This window comes from Chiloscyllium plagiosum, unplaced genomic scaffold, assembly GCF_037043375.1.
Source record: "Chiloscyllium plagiosum isolate Xiang-an unplaced genomic scaffold, Cpla_swu_hap1 HiC_scaffold_9, whole genome shotgun sequence".
NCBI lineage: Eukaryota > Metazoa > Chordata > Chondrichthyes > Orectolobiformes > Hemiscylliidae > Chiloscyllium > Chiloscyllium plagiosum.
The window spans coordinates 15,704,199-15,720,228 of record NW_028270147.1 but is presented as its reverse complement, the minus strand read 5'-3'; the positions used below and the strand labels follow the sequence as shown (position 1 = coordinate 15,720,228).

General features: G+C 40.4%; 1 protein-coding gene across 3 annotated transcripts in view; it reads right to left on the bottom strand.

Annotated features, from left to right (window-relative positions):
- Nucleotides 1-16,030, bottom strand: part of LOC122554150 (heparan sulfate 2-O-sulfotransferase 1) — a 213,966-nt gene that overhangs the window by 25,250 nt on the left and 172,686 nt on the right. For all 3 annotated transcript variants that reach the window (XM_043698719.2, XM_087990427.1, XM_043698720.2), the window contains one exon: nucleotides 5,451-5,589. In XM_043698719.2, coding sequence (XP_043554654.2) covers nucleotides 5,451-5,589 — 139 coding nt within the window. The remainder of the gene's footprint in view (nucleotides 1-5,450; nucleotides 5,590-16,030) is intronic.

Below are 16,030 nucleotides of genomic sequence, written 5' to 3'. Positions count from 1 at the left end.
TCAGATAGACGGGTGACTTTCAGGAAAGGTAAGAAGTTAGTTCAGAAATCTCCTGTGGCTATTCCTCTCTCAAACAGATACTCAGTTTTGGGTACAGCTGAAAAGGATAGTCTCTCAGACGAAAATAGAAGATGCAGTCAAACCTTGGGCACTAAAAATGAATCTATGTTAGGCGGGGTTTAATAAAATTTAAAAGAATAATTTAATAGGGGATTCACCTGTCAAGGGCACAGACAGGAGATTCTGTGGCAGTGTGCTTGAATCTAGGATAGTATGTTGCTTTCCTAGCTGCAGGATTAAGGATGTCTCAAAATATTTGAAGCATATTGTTAAATGGGAGAGTGAGAAGCTGTAAGTTATTGTACACATTGACAGGAATGAGATAGTTAGGGAAAAGATTAAGCGCTCTACAGAGTTAATATAAGAGGTTAGGTAGAAGATTAAAGAGCAGAACCTTAAAAGTAATAATCTCTGATTTACCCCTGATGCCAAGCTCAAATAAGGGAAGGAATGAAAGGATAAAGAAGATAAATCAATGTCTGAAGAGATTCAGTGATCAAGGGCCTTGGATCATTGGGATTTTCCTGTGCAACAGAGGAGACCTGTTCAAATAGGATGAGTTTCACCTGAACTGGGAAAGGACCAATATCCAAGCAGGGAGACTTACAAATTCTATGGAGGGGGAAGGAATCTTAAGTAGCGGAGTAAATGGAAAGACAGACGAGGCTGCTTTTGAATCTGAAAGAAACAAGTTCATTAGAAAAGACAGACAAGACCTAGTCAGAGAACAAAGTAACTCTGAAGAATTAAACTGCATTTATTTTAATGCAAGGGTCTTCCAGGTAAGGCTGATGAACTCAGGGCGTGTTTGGGAACATGGGACTGGGACATCATATCTATTACAGAAATTTGGCTGAGGGATGGGCAGCACTGGCAGCTCAACGTTCCGGGTTTCAGATGCTTTGGAAGGATAGAAAGGGAGGCAAAGAGGAAAAGTGACATTTTTGATTAAGGAAAATATTACTGCTGTAACTAGAGAAGATATTTCTGATAAATCATCCAGTGAAAATATATGGGTTGAAATTAGAAATAAGAAAGGAATGATCACCTTGCTGGGATTGTAGTATGGACCCCCCCCCCCCCTCCAATAGTCAGAGGAAAACTGAGGAACAAATAAGTAGAGAGATCTCAGATATATGTGAGAATAATAAGATTGTAATAGTGGGTGATTTTAATTTTCCAAACATTGAGTGACTACCATAATGTTAAAAGTTTGGATGGTGAAGAATTTGTTAAATATGTTCAAGAAAATTTCTTTATGAATATATATATGTTCCTACTAAAGAAGGAGCAAAACTTGACCTTCTCTTAGGTAATAGGCCAGGGCAAGTAACTCAAGTGATAATAAGTGAACACTGAGTCTAGTGGTCACAATTCTATTTATTTTTAAATAGTTATGGAAAAGGCTACATCTCCGATAATAGTTAAAGTTTTTAATTGTATTAAGGCAAACTTTAATGGTATGGGACAAGAACATTCAGAAGTTGCTCAGAGTAAACTGTTTGCAGGTAAAGGAATATTCGATAGGATTAGAGAACAATGAATAAATAAAGAAATTGAGGTTCTAGTCAAGGATAAAAAAGAATCCATATATGACGTACAGACAACTAGGTTCAAATAAATCTCTTAATCAGTATAAAGAGTTAAAAATCACACAACACCAGGTTACAGTCCAACAGGTTTATTTGGAAGCACTGGCTTTCTGAGCGCTGCTCCCTCATCAGTTAGTATAAACAGCATTGGGGCATTTTTAAGAGGGAGATCAGGAAGGCAACAGGGATTCTGAGATAGCCTTGCCAGATAAGGTTAAAGATAATCCAAAGAGATTTTACAAGTACATTATGATCAAGACAGCGACTAGATAAAAAATACAACACATTATCGATCAAAGAGGTTGTATTTGTGTTGAATCTCACGAGATGGAAGTGATATTAAATTAATATTTTACTGTGCAGAAAGAAATGGAGGCTAGACGATTCAGGGAAAAGAATATTGATTTGAAAACAGTTCACATTAAAGAAGAGGAAGTGCAGGAGGTCTTAAAAAAAAAAGGTGGAAAAATCTCTGGAATGCAATCTCATGGAGTCATAAAATTGCACAAACTGAAACAGACCCTTCAATCACTCATCCGAGCCAATCGGATATCCTAAATTAATCTACTCCCATTTGCCAGCATTTGGCCCATATCCCTCTAAACCCATCCTATTCATATACCTGTTAAATGTTGTAATGGTACCAGCTCCAACATCTCCTCTGGCAATTCATTCCATACAGGAATCACCTTCTGCAAGAAAATGTTGCCCCTCAGATCCCTTTTAAATCAATCATTCTCTTTTCACCTTAAACCTATGCCTTCTAGTTTTGGACTCCTCTACCCTGGGAAAAAGGCCTTGACTATTCATCCTATCCATGCCCCTCATGATTTTATAAACTTTTAAAGGTCACCCCTTAGCCTCTGATTCTCCAGGGAAAATAGCCCCAGTCTATTCAGCCACCCCCCCGCTTATAGCTCAAACCCTCCAAACCCAATAACAACCTTGTAAAGCTTTTCTGCACTCTTTCAAGTTTAACAGCATCTTTACTGTAACAAGGAGACCAGAATTGAATGCAGTATTTCAAAAGTGGCCTAACCAATGATCTGTACAGCCTCAACATGACATCCCAACTCCTATACTCAATATATTGATCAATAAAGGCAAGCATATCAAATGCCTTCTTCACTACTCTGTCACCTTCAATGAAGTATGAATCTGCACCCCAAGGTCTTTTTGTTTGGCAATGATCCTCAGAACCCTACCATTAAGTGTATAAGTCCTGCCCTGATTTACCTCACCAAAATGAAATACCTCGTATTTATCTAAATTAAACTCCATCTGTGACTCCTCAGCCAATTCTCCCATCGAGTCAAGGTCCCTTTGTACTCCAAGTTAACCTTTTTCACTGTCCACACCACTACCAATTTTGGTGTCATCTGCATACCATTCCTCCTAAGTTCACATGCAAACCGTTTATATTTAGTGTATCCCAGGACATTGAGAGAGGTTAGGGAGGAAATCGCGAGGCCCCTTGCAGAAATATTTATACCATCTATAGGGGTGAGGTACCGGATGACTGAAGAGTGGCTAACGTTGTGCCTTCGCTGAAGAAGGGATGTAAGAAGAAGCCTGGAAAGTACAGACCTGAGGGTCTGACTTCAGTGGTGGGTAAGTTGTTGGAGGTAATTCTGAAAGATACCTCTCCAAATGTATATAAGTTGTAAGGAATAATTAGGAATAATAAGCATGGCTTTGTGCAAGGGGAATGATGTCTCTCAAACTTGATTGAGTTTTTTCCACAGGAATTGATGCTGGACATTTGTTTGTCGTTTATAGAAATGAGTTAAATGAGAATATAGAAGGCATAGTTAGTAAGTTTGCATTTAACATCAAAATTGGTGGTGCTTTGTATAGTAAAGACTGTTATTTAAGATTACAAAGATATATTGATCAAATGGGTCAATGGGCTGAGAAGTAACAGATGGAGTTTAATTTGGATATATGTGAGGAATTGGCATTTTGGTAAAACAAACAATGGCAGGACTTATACAATTAAAAGTTGGGCCTTGGATAGTGTTGTCGAACAGAGAGACCTAGCGGTTCAGGTATGTAATTCGTTGAAGTTCCTGTCAAATGTAGACAGGATGGTTAAGAAGGTGTTCAGCTCAGACCTTTGAATATTGGAGTTGGGACATCATGTTGAGGTTGTACAGGATATTGATGAAGTTTCTTCTGGAGTACAGTGTCTAGTTCTGGTCACTCTGTTATAGGAAGGATATTATTAAGCTGGAGAGAGTTCAGAAGAGATTTATCAGATTTTGTTGAGAATAGAGACTTTACGTTATAATGAGAGGCTGGATAGGCAGGGACATTTTTCACTGGAGTGTAGGAGGTTAAGGGGTGACCTGATAGAGGTTTATAAAATCTTGAGGGGTATTGATAAGGTGAATGGCAAGTCTGTTTTCCCTAGGGTGGGGGATTTCAAGACGAAGGGGCATATTTTTAAGGTGAGAGGAGAAAGATTTAAAAAGGCATGAGGGGCAATTTTTTTTTTTTTACACAGAGTGGTTCATGTGTGGAACATACAGAGGAAGTGGGTATGTGGGTAGAGTTAAAACGTTTAAAATATACTTGCATAAATACATGAATACGAAATATTTGGAGAGATATGGTCCAAGTGCAAGCAGGTGGATCGAGTTTAGTTTGGGATTATGGTCAGCATGGGCTGGTTGGACCAAAGAGTCTGTTTCCATGCTGTATGACTCTTGACACTATGACTCTATTTAACAGATGATGGAAAGAATACTTTTTCATGATCTCTACTTGCAATGATTACCAGTTACATGATTAATGTCACTTGTGTGAAAGTGCTGCAAAAATTATTTGCAGTCTATACAGTACAATTAAACAACATAGAAGCACGTTCCAGGGTGAACACCAATGATAGCTTGGCAGAAAAAAAAACGTTGGACAGTATTAAATCTGTCCTACCCTCATGTCTGGTTATAAAATTTAAAAAAAAAGAGTGGAATGAGTGTTGTATCCATTTACAACCAAACGCAGGTAGATAGGATAGTGAAGAAGGCGTTTGGTATGCATTCCTTTATTGGTTAGAGTATTGAGTACAGGAGTTGGGAAGTCATGTTGCGGCTGTACAGGACATTGCTTATGCCACTGTTGGAATATTGCATGCAATTCTGGTCTCCTTCCTATCGGAAAGATGTTGTGAAACTTGAAAGGGTTCAGAAAAGATTTACAAGGATGTTGCCAGGATTGGAGGATTTGAGCTATAGGGAGAGGCTGAACAGGCTGGGGCTGTTTTCCCTGGAGCGTCGGAGGCTGAGGGGAGACCGTATAGAGATTTACAAAATTATGAGGGGCATGGATAGGATAAATAGACAAAGTCTTTTCCCTGGGGTCGGGGAGTCCAAAACTAGAGGGCATAGGTTTAGGGTGAGAGGGGAAAGATATAAAAGAGACCTAAGGGGCAACTTTTTCACGCAGAGTGTGGTACATGTATGGAATGAGCTGCCAAAGGATGTGGTGGAGGCTGGTACAATTTCAATATTTAAGAGGCATTTGGATGGGTATATGAATAGGAAGGGTTTGTAGGGAATTGGGCCGGGTGCTGGCAGGTGGGACGAGATTGGGTTGGGATATTTGGTCGGCATGGACAGGTTGGACCGAAAAGTCTGTTTCCATGCTGTACATCTCTATGACTCTATAATAAAGTAAATTGAACAGTCCTAAAATCAACTCTCAAAAATGGTCAAGTAGCTCTCACATTTTGTTATGTTGCCCTGGCTATTGAGATTTTAAATATTATTCCAATTACTTTTGTATTGTGCACATTACCTTTTTATCTCCCTGTTTTCTTCTCTTTAGACCAGGCCTATAGTCATCACCAAAGCGCAGAAAATAGTAGTACGACACTAGTCGCTCAATGGGATCTCGAATAACATTTACATAGATGGGTTTCTTTTTCACACCATATCTGAAGCAATGAGAAGAGAAACAACATTTATTGTTGATTTCAATGTTAAATACTATGCAAAATGATTTTCAATATTGCTCTGAGCGCAACTGTAAATATTTGTGACTTATTAAATATTTTCTGAATTTACAGTTCTACCATTCCAATGCTTCTGTTTATACTTGCTATGTCTATAAATATAGCATAGCAACTAACCCAATAAGTCAATGTTTACATATAAAAACACATCATGTATTTACTGCACCCAAATGAATATTCTTGTTATTTTCAAGGAATTAAGAAAAACAGCATCTCTTAATTTTAACCAAGTTTCTATTTTGTTAAGAACTTTGTTCAGGTCTTTATTTGTAATGATGGATGCTAAACATTTTGCAAACAGATTGCTAACAATATAAATGCCAAAGCTTTTAACCCATTTTTATGTTCCAGGAGGATTTCATTTAAATAGAAAGCCTTTTACTCCCCCCTAAGAATTAAGTAAGGAATGTTTGTTCAATGAATATAGAATACACCTCATCATTAATGAAATGAAATGAAAACAGTGCAGTGATATCAGTTAACCATATCTGCTCTGATGCTATTTCTTTGGTTTATTGCCAGACAGTAAGTTAGCATCTTTTTTTAAAATCACCACTGCACTCCTGAGTTACAACAAAACAGGGAGCAGAAAAAGTAGTCGTAACTCCTCTGATACTCAAGAGTTTTAAACTTTAAGTAGGTTTGCACTGACAGCTAGAGAGTGTGAGCATTTTCAAGAGTAACTTTTATCAAAAGTCTAATTTTTGATTTAAGTTTAGCAATTAACTAAACATTACTCTTTTATGTTAAATTAAAAGAGTTTATTGCTGCCTTAAATCAGGGATAATAGGCTCAAACCCAAAAGATGTAGCTAGTTAATTGCTGACTAAACCAGCTTTTTTGAAATTTGAGTCAGTTGTTTTCAGGAAACAGAAATAGAAACCTCCTATTCAGAAGAATGAAACAGCAATAGTGAAAGCAGATTCCATAATGAGATGTGGCTGTTGATGCGATTCCAAAACAGCATGCTGCTCTGTGGTCCTATGGTAAAAAGATGTTATGGAGCAGCTCAGGGCACTCTTCTAGGGGAGGGTGTTCAGGAAGAGGTCTTGTTCCACATTGGTACAAATGACTTGAGTAGGAATGAGGATGAGGTCCTGAATTAAAGATTTTAGGAAGTTAGGTAAGAGATTGAAACACAGGGTCTCGAAAACAGTCATATTCAATTACATCCAATTTTCACATACTCGTGAGAAATAAGACAAAACAAGGTGTTGGTCTGGTAAATGTGTGTTCTAGACATTATATCAGGAGCAGGGTACTGTTGTTGTTAAATTTCACTATTCACTTTTTGTTGATTACATGTCCCCAGAGGTTTTGGAACATAGAACATTACAGCGCAGTACAGACCCTTCGGCCCTCGATGTTGCCCTGACCTGTGAAACCAGTCTGAAACCTATCTAACCTACACTATTCCATTTTCATCCATATGTCTATCCAATGACCATTTAAATGCCCTTAAAGTTGGCAAGTCTACGACTGTTGCAGGCAGTGCATTCCACACCCATACTACTCTGAGTAAAGAACCTATTTCTGACATCTGTCCTATATCTATCACACCTCAATTTAAAGCTATGCCCCCTTGTGCTAGCCATCACCATCAGAGGAAAAAGGCTCTCACTGTCCACCCTACCTAACCCTTCGCAACAGTGTCACTAAAATTGCCAGGGAGGATCACTTTATCATGAATTTGGACTCAGGTCAGGGACTGTCCGACTTATAAAACCCTTCTTTGTCTACAGCATCCTCTGTTGAGGAATGTAGTGCACACAAGTTTTGGGTAAGCTGAAGTGGTATGAGGAGTTCCTTTATTCCACAAGGCAAACCTCTGGGATGATCAACTTGTTTTTCATTGTGAAACCCATCCTGCGTAGGCGATTCTGTTCTTCTGATTTACTCTCCTAGAGTAAGGTGGAACTGCCACGTTGTTTCTTGATCTGGCTTTCCCCTGCTTGTTGTATCTTACTGAAGGTGATGATGTCAAGTCTAAACTTTGAGTAAGGCTAGTAGTTCCAGTCTGTGGATGTTGGTTTACGTTCCAAATTTCATTCTGAGGAGTGGAAGTTACCTGCATATGAATTCTTTCAACAAGGAGGGCCATTGTAAACCTGCTACCACATAGACTAGGAGGACCAAGATCTTGATCCAGTGGCAAGGATTTCCAAGACAACTGGAGACAAGGCTGCCTTCAGTTAGGAACGCAAAATGGTAAAAATTACCCTTACTGTGGTCTCAGATAGAGCCTCAGACTTCATTACTCCTACACTCCAAGAGACTTAGCCCCTTACAATTAATGGCCAGTCAACTTCCCAACTGCTTAACAATTTTGGCAGCACAAATACGTCAATTGTGTTACTTAGTTAGCCCAGAATTTTGCAATATTTGCTCAAACCTCCCAGGTGGGAGAGTCAATGTCATCAAACAGGTTAACTCATACTGTCAGAAACATGCATCTCCAAAACTGACAGGACCATGTAGAGTAGATGGAGCACCAGAATAACCACTAATGCACTAGTCTCAAAATTGTACAGGAATTTTCATATATTCTATGCTTTCTAAGAATGCCACGATTGATAATGATATCAACATATTTCTTAAAAAAGCAAGCTCTGCCCACATAATATCAATTCCATGACCATGCTTAGAACAGCATGACATTAAACCAAGGCTAAAAACAACCAGGTCATTAGACTTACCAGAGTGGTAAACTGTGGTGCTGGCAAAGCACAGCAGGTCAGGCAGTATCCGAGGAACAAGACAGTCGACGTTTCGGGCATAAGCCTTTCACCAGGAATAATGAACATTCCTGATGAAGGCTTATGCCTGAAACGTTGACTCTTCTGCTCCTCGGATGCTGCCTGACCTGCTGTGCTTTTTCAGCGCCACACTTTTCACCTCTGATCTCTAGAATCTGCAGTCCTCACTTTCTCTTATTATACTAAACACCCTACTGTATGACATTACATCTGGTTCTGCCACAGGCATTCTATCACTGCTTTTGATGTTTCCAAAGACACAAGGGTGTCAACATCATAGGAATCACCCGAGAGAAAACTCAACTTAAGTTGGCAGGCCATGTCACCCGCACAAATACCTACAGAATCCCCAAGTGGATTTCCCATGGGGAATTGTTTCTGGGCCAACATTCAGATGGTCAGTATAACAGTGCATGGGCATCCTAAAAAAAAGGAGCCTTATTAATTTTTTGCTTTGCAGGCTACCTCTGAGAAACATATGGAGGCAAGCACTGAAATCAGCCAGATGGAGGCAAATTAATTCAGCTTGCAATGTACTGTGTAGCACATGCGTGATAACATTATTTCAACTAATGCAGTGATTTTCCAAAGCAAAAATTATCTTCAGTAACTTAGCTCTGATTTTAACAATGATTCCTGTTGGGAAACCATGCTTCACTTAAAATTGGTAAAGTTGAGTTGTGCTCCTAAAATTCTAAGGAAGGACATCCTGTATTACTCTAGAAAATTGTTTAGAATGAACTCCATGAAACTGCTCTTCAAGTTACTTCTACCAACTTAGTTTCGTCCATCTTTATGAAAATTAAAGCTTCCCATATTTTTGTCTTATGCTTATTATATGCACCTCTAATTTGAAGAGTCATACAGTTTGGAAACAGACCCTTCAGTCCAACTTGTCAGCACTGCCCAGACATCCTAATCTGACCAAGTCCCATTTGGCAACATTTGGCCCACATCCCTCTCACCCTTCTTATTCATATACCCACCCAGATTCCCTTTAAATATTGTAATTGTAATAGCCTCCACCACTTCCTCAGCCTGCTCTTCCATACATGCACCAGCTTTCGCGTGAAAATGTTGCCCCTTAGGTCCTTATTAAATCTTTCACCTCTCACCTTAAACCTATGTCCTCCAGTTTTAGACTCTCCCACCCCAGGAAAAAGACCCTGGTTATTCACCCTATCCATGCCCCTCAAAATACTGTAAACAACTAAAGATCCCTCAGCCTTTGATTCTCCCAGGAAAAAAAACAGCCTATTCGGCCTCGCCTATAGCTGAAACTCTCCGGTCCCAGCAACATGCTTTTCTGTACACTCTCAAGTTAACAACATCCTTCCTATAGGAGGGAGACCAGAACTGTCCACAGTATTCGAAAAGTGATATCAAAAATGTCCTGCAAAGCCTCAACATGACGTCCCAACTTCTATACTCAATGTTCTGATCAATGAAGGCAAGTGCGCCAAATGCCTTCTTTGCTACAAGTCCTACCCTGGTTTGCCTTATTAAAACACAACACCTCATATTTATCGAAATTAAACTCCATCTGCCACTCCTCATCCCACTGGCTCACCTGATCAAGGGTCTTGTTGAACTCTGAGGTAACCTTCTTCACTGTCCACTACCCCACCTATTTTGGTGTCCAAAGTTAAAAATCACACTGCTTCTTTATCAGGCGCCCCAAAAGCTAGTGCTTCCAATTAAACCTGTTGGACGAGAACCTGGTGTTGTAAGATTTTTAACTTTGTACATCCCAGTCCAACATCATCATCAAATCATTTCTAAATCATTTTCATCTCCAAATCATTTTGGTGTCATCAACAAACTTTCTAATCATGTTTCCTATATTCACATCCAAATCATTTATATAAATGAAAAAAAGCAGTGGACCCAGCACCAATCCTTGTGGCACACCCCTGGTAACAGGCCTCCAGTCTGAAAAACAACCATTCACCACCACTCTCTGTCACCTACCTTCAAGCCGACTTTGTATCCAAATGGTTACTGACCCCGGATCCCATGTGATCTCACCTCAAAAACCAGTCGACCATGCGGAATCTTGTCGAATGCTTTGCTGATTACTAGATACATAATTTGCTCAATTATCTAATTACTCAGGGTGGTGGGGGATGAGTGGGCTATAAAACACATCAGTGATTTCTATCTTTTTGCTATTTCCTAACTCCACCTGCAGTGATTTCACATCTTGATCAAGATTATTGTTTTTGGCTGCCTTTGTCTCATCCTTTATCAGTCGTACTTAATATCCATTTTAGTTTTGCCCATCTCTTCTGAAATGGGCAAACTTATCAAGAATATTTTCTACATTTGAATAGCAATAGTTGAAAGATTTAAGATTTTATAAATTGAAATTAAATCCAGAGATGAGTGATCAAAATGCAAAAATAAATACATTACCTGGAAATAATGAGTGAAAATCTCAAATGTTTTCAGGATACAACATCTCCAATGAATCAGAAAAGGTATTACATATCTAATATCCATATCTACCTCATCAGCCTAAACAGTATAATATAAAGCAGTGGCCTAGTGGTATTATTGCTAAACTATTAATCTAGAAATTCGAATACAGAGCTGGGGACTTGGGTTTGAATCTTGTCATTGCAATTGAAAAAAAAACGTCTGGAATTAAGTATCTACTGTTGACCATGAAACCATCGTAGATTGTCAGAAACACCCATCTGATTCACTAATATCCTTCAGGGAAGGAAATCTGCCATCCTCATCTGGTCTGCCATACAAGTGACTCCATACACACAGCAATGTGGTTTACTCTCAATTACCCTCTGAAGTGGCCCTGCAAGCTTCAAAACTGGATGGATCACCTGGCATTGACCTAGGCACCAGAAAAGACAACAGCAGAAATAGCCTTGTTGACCCTGCAAAGTGCTCCGCATTTACATCTGTGGGCTGGTACCAAAATTGGGTGAGCTCTCTCACAGACTAATCAACAACAGCCTGACGTCATATTCATGGAATCACACCTCAAGACAATGTCCCAGGAGCCACCCTGGATATGTCCTGTCCCACTGGCAGAACAGACCCAACAGTGGTGGTAGCACAGTCAGGAGCTACCCTAAGTGTCCTCAACATTGACTTGGACATCATGAAGCCTCATGGCTTCAGATTAAACATGGCCAAGGGAACCTCTTGCTAATTACCAAGTACCATCCTCCTTTGATTGATAAATTCGTACTCCTCCAAGTTGAACAACATTTGGAGGAAACACTGAGGATGACAAAGGCAAAAAACGTACTCTGGGTGGGGGATTTCAACGTCCACTATTAAAAGTGGCTCCGCAACAGTAATACTGATCTAGAGTTTTTGAAAAGATTTGTAGTTCAGGTGGTAGATGAGGTGTAGATTTGTTCGCCGAGCTGGTGTGTTTTTCTGCAAATGTTTAGATTAGATTAGATTACTTTCAGTGTGGAAACAGGCTCTTCAGCCCAACAAGTCCACACCGACCTGCCGAAGCGCAACCCACCCAGACCCATTCCCCGACACCTAACACTACGGGCAATTTGGCATGGCCAATATGCACCTAACCTGCATATTTTTGGACTGTGGGAGGAAACCGGAGCACCCGGAGAAAACCCACGCAGATACAGGGAGAATGTGCAAACTCCACACAGTCAATCGCCTGAGGCGGGAATTGAACCCGGGTCTCTGGCACTGTGAGGCAACAGTGCTAACCACTGTGCCACCGTGCCGCCCATTGCCACCGTGCCGCCCATAATGTTGTGTTGCCTCGCTAGATGACATCGTCAGTGTGTCTTTGATGAAGTGTTGCAGTGTGACATGCCTTGTATTTAAGTGCTTAAATAGCAGGCAGGACAGAGCACCAACACTTTGTCAGAGACGCACTGATGTCGTCTCCTAGCAATCAAATCTACACCTCAGTACTACTGATCGACCTGACCGGGTCTTAAAAGACCTATAGCTGCTAGATGAGGTCTGCAGCAGGTGGTGAAAGAGCCAACTAAAGGGAAAATATTCTTACCAATCTGCCAGTTGCCGATGCATCTGTCCAGGACAGTAGCGGTAAGAACAACCACTGCAAGTCCTTGTGGAAATGAATTCCTGCCTTCACATTGAGAATAATCTCCATCGTGTCAAAAGGTGCTATCACTGTGCTAAATGGGGCAGATTTCAAACAGATCTAGCAACTCAAGACTGGGCATTCATGAGGCGCTGTGGGCCATTAAGAGCAGAATTGTATTCCAGCACAATCTGCAATCGCATGGCTCAGCATATCTCCCACTCAACAATTATCATCAAGCCAGGGGATGAAACCTGGTTCAATAGAGAGTTCAGAAGGGGGTGCCAGGAGCAGCAGCAGGCACACCTGAAAATTAGGTGTTAACCTGATGAAGCCACCAAACAGGACTACTTGCATGCCAAATAGCATAAGCTGCAAATGATAGATAGAGCTACAACAACTGATCAGATCTAAGCTCTGCCATCTTGTCACATCCATTCATGAATGGTGGTGAACAATTAAACAACTGACTGGAGGAGGAAGCTCCACAAATATCCCAATCCTCACATCAGTGCAAAAGTTAAGGCTGAAGCAATCACAGCAATCTGCAGCGAGAAGTGCCGAATGGATGATCCATCTTGGCTTCCTCCAACAGTCCCCAGGATTATAGGTACCAGCCTTCAGCCAATTCAATTCACTCTACATGACATAAAAATTGGTTGGACACACTGGATACTGCAAAGGCTACAGACCCTGACAACATTCCAACAATAACACTGAAGACTTGTGCTCCAGAACTTGCTACTTTTCTAGCCAAGCTTTTCCAGTACAGTTTCAACTTTGGCGCCAACCCAACAATATGGAAAATTGCCCAGGTATGTCCTGGAAATAAAAAGGAGGACAAATGCAACCCAGCCAACTACCGACAGATCAGCATACTCTCGATCATCAGTCAAATGCTGGAAGATATCATCAATGGCACTATCAAGCAGCACCTGCTCAGCAATAGCCAGCTCAATGACGCACAATTTGGGTTCCACCAGAGCCATTCAGCTTCATTACAGCATTGGTTCAAACATAGACAAAAGAGCTGAATTCTAGAGATGAGGTGAGAGTGACAGCCCTTCACATCAAGGCTGCATTCAACTTATTCTGGCATCAAGGGGCTTGAGCAAAAAATGCATCAATGGGTATTGGGGGGAAACTCTCCACTGGTTGGAGTCATACCAGACACATAGGAAGATGGTCGTGGTTGTTGGAGGTCAGTCACCTCAGCTCTAGGACATCTCTGCAGGACTTTCTCAGTGTAGTGTCCTCGGCCCAACCATCTTCAGCTGTTTCATCAATGACTTTCCCTCCATCATAAGGTCAGAAGTGGGGATATTCACCGATGATTGTACAATGTTCAGCATTATTTGCAACTCCTCAGATACTGAGGCAGTCCATGTTCAAATGCAACAGGATCTAGACAATATCCAGGTTTGGCTTGACAAGTGGCAAGTAACATTTGCACAACACAAATGCCAGGCTATGACCACCACCAATAAGAGACAATCTAACCACTGCCCCATGACATTCAACAGTGTTATCATCACTAAATCCCTCACTATTAACATACTGGGAGTTATCACTGGCCAGAAACTCAATAGGTCTCGCCACAAATACAGTGGCTACAAGTTCAGATCAGAGGCTAGGAATACTACGGTGAGTAACTCACCTAACTCCCCTAAACCTGTCCATCATCTACAAGGCACAAGTCAGGAGTGTGATGGAATACTCCCCACTTGCATGGACCGTGTAGCTCCAACAACACTCAAGAAGTTTGACACCATTCAGGACAAAACAGCCCACTTGACTGGCACTAAATCCACAAGCATCTACTCCCTTCACCATCGACACTCAGTAGCAGCAATATGCATTATCTATAAGATGCACTGCAAAAATTCACCAAAGATCCACAGACAGCACCTTTCACAATCATTTCCATCTTGAAGGACAAGACCAGCAGATACATGGGAACACCACCACTTGGAGGCTCCCCTCCAAGCCACTCATCATCCTGACTTGGAAATATATCATCATTCCTTCACCACTGATAGGTCAAAATCCTGGGATTCCCTCCCTAATGGCATTGTGCATCAACCCGCAGCAGGTAGACTGCAATGGTTCAAGAAGGCAGTTCACCCCCCACCTTTTCAAGGGCAACTAGGGATGGGCAATAAATGCTGGCTCAGCCAGCGACACTCTCATCCTACAAATGAGTTGAAGAAAAATGATGCTTCTCTTGGAGGACACAAAATGAAATCTCTAGTACATTGTTAAAATGCTCCTCAGGAATTTCTGGTTGCTTGGCTCAACATTTCTAAGTCTGTAACTCATATTCCAATACTGTATATATTGGTCTCAAAGTAAGTCAGTCAATTCAGGTGGTTCTCCATCGGCAAGAAGCACAAATAATAGATTTTTTTTGGGAGAATGGGGGAGGAGACTACCTAAGCTGTACAAAGTTAAAAATCACAACACCAGGTTATTGTTCAACAGGTTTAATTGGAAGCACACGAGCTTTCAGAGTGCCGCTCCTTCGTCAGGTGATTGTGGAGGGCACAATTGTAAGGCACAGAATTTATAAGAAAAATTTACAGTGTGATGTAACTGAAATTATACATTGAAAAATACCTTGATTGTCTGTTGAGTCTTTCATCTGTTCAAATACCATGATAGTTTCACTTCTTTCATGTGTAAATCACAAAACCTTTTTAAAAGTTGCATTCTCAGGTTAGACGTAACAATTGGTGTTAGCTAGACAACAATCACCTGACGAAGGAGCGGCGCTCTGAAAGCTAGTGTGCTTCCAATTAAACCTGTTGGAGTATAACCTGGTGTTGTGCGATTTTTAACTTTGTACACCCCAGTCCAACACCGGCATCTCCAAATCATAAGCTGTACAAGTGTTAAACAAAAGCTTAAAAACTTAACCTTTTGAATTTTTCTCTCCTCCCTTATCCCTCATCACCATTCATCAATCCTCAGCTCATTTAGCAGAAAGACACCATTGTTAAGGCTCCTACTGGAAGTGCTCCTCAACCATCTGCTTAGAGATGCACACTAATTGATACAATTTTGATTCTTCCCTCACAATTAGAAAATGCCTACTTACTGTTAATATTTGTAACCTTTCAAAGAACGAAATGACAATGTTAAAGTTGTGCAATGTTGCTGTATCACTCTCAAACTCTACTCTAATTTTTATTCATAGTGCATTTGCTATTTTAAAAGGTAAGTTTTCTTCACTTGCAGGATATTAACCATTTTTAGAACAGGTTGATAGTCCACTTTTGATTATAAATTAAAATTGATCAAAATTCCAATTAACAGCAGGTGAGAATTGAGGACACAACTGCACCAGATTTATTTTGACAGGCTTAAAGGTGAACCACTTCAATGAATAATTCAGAGGTACTACTTTCCTACTTGGAAATGTGAACCAAAAACAAACTGTAGTTATTACATAAATAGAACATACCTTACATTTTAAATTTGAAGTATCTTGATAAAGTTCACTTAGAATCAGTTAACAACAGCTTGAAGAGAATATGTTCTCATGCTGTTG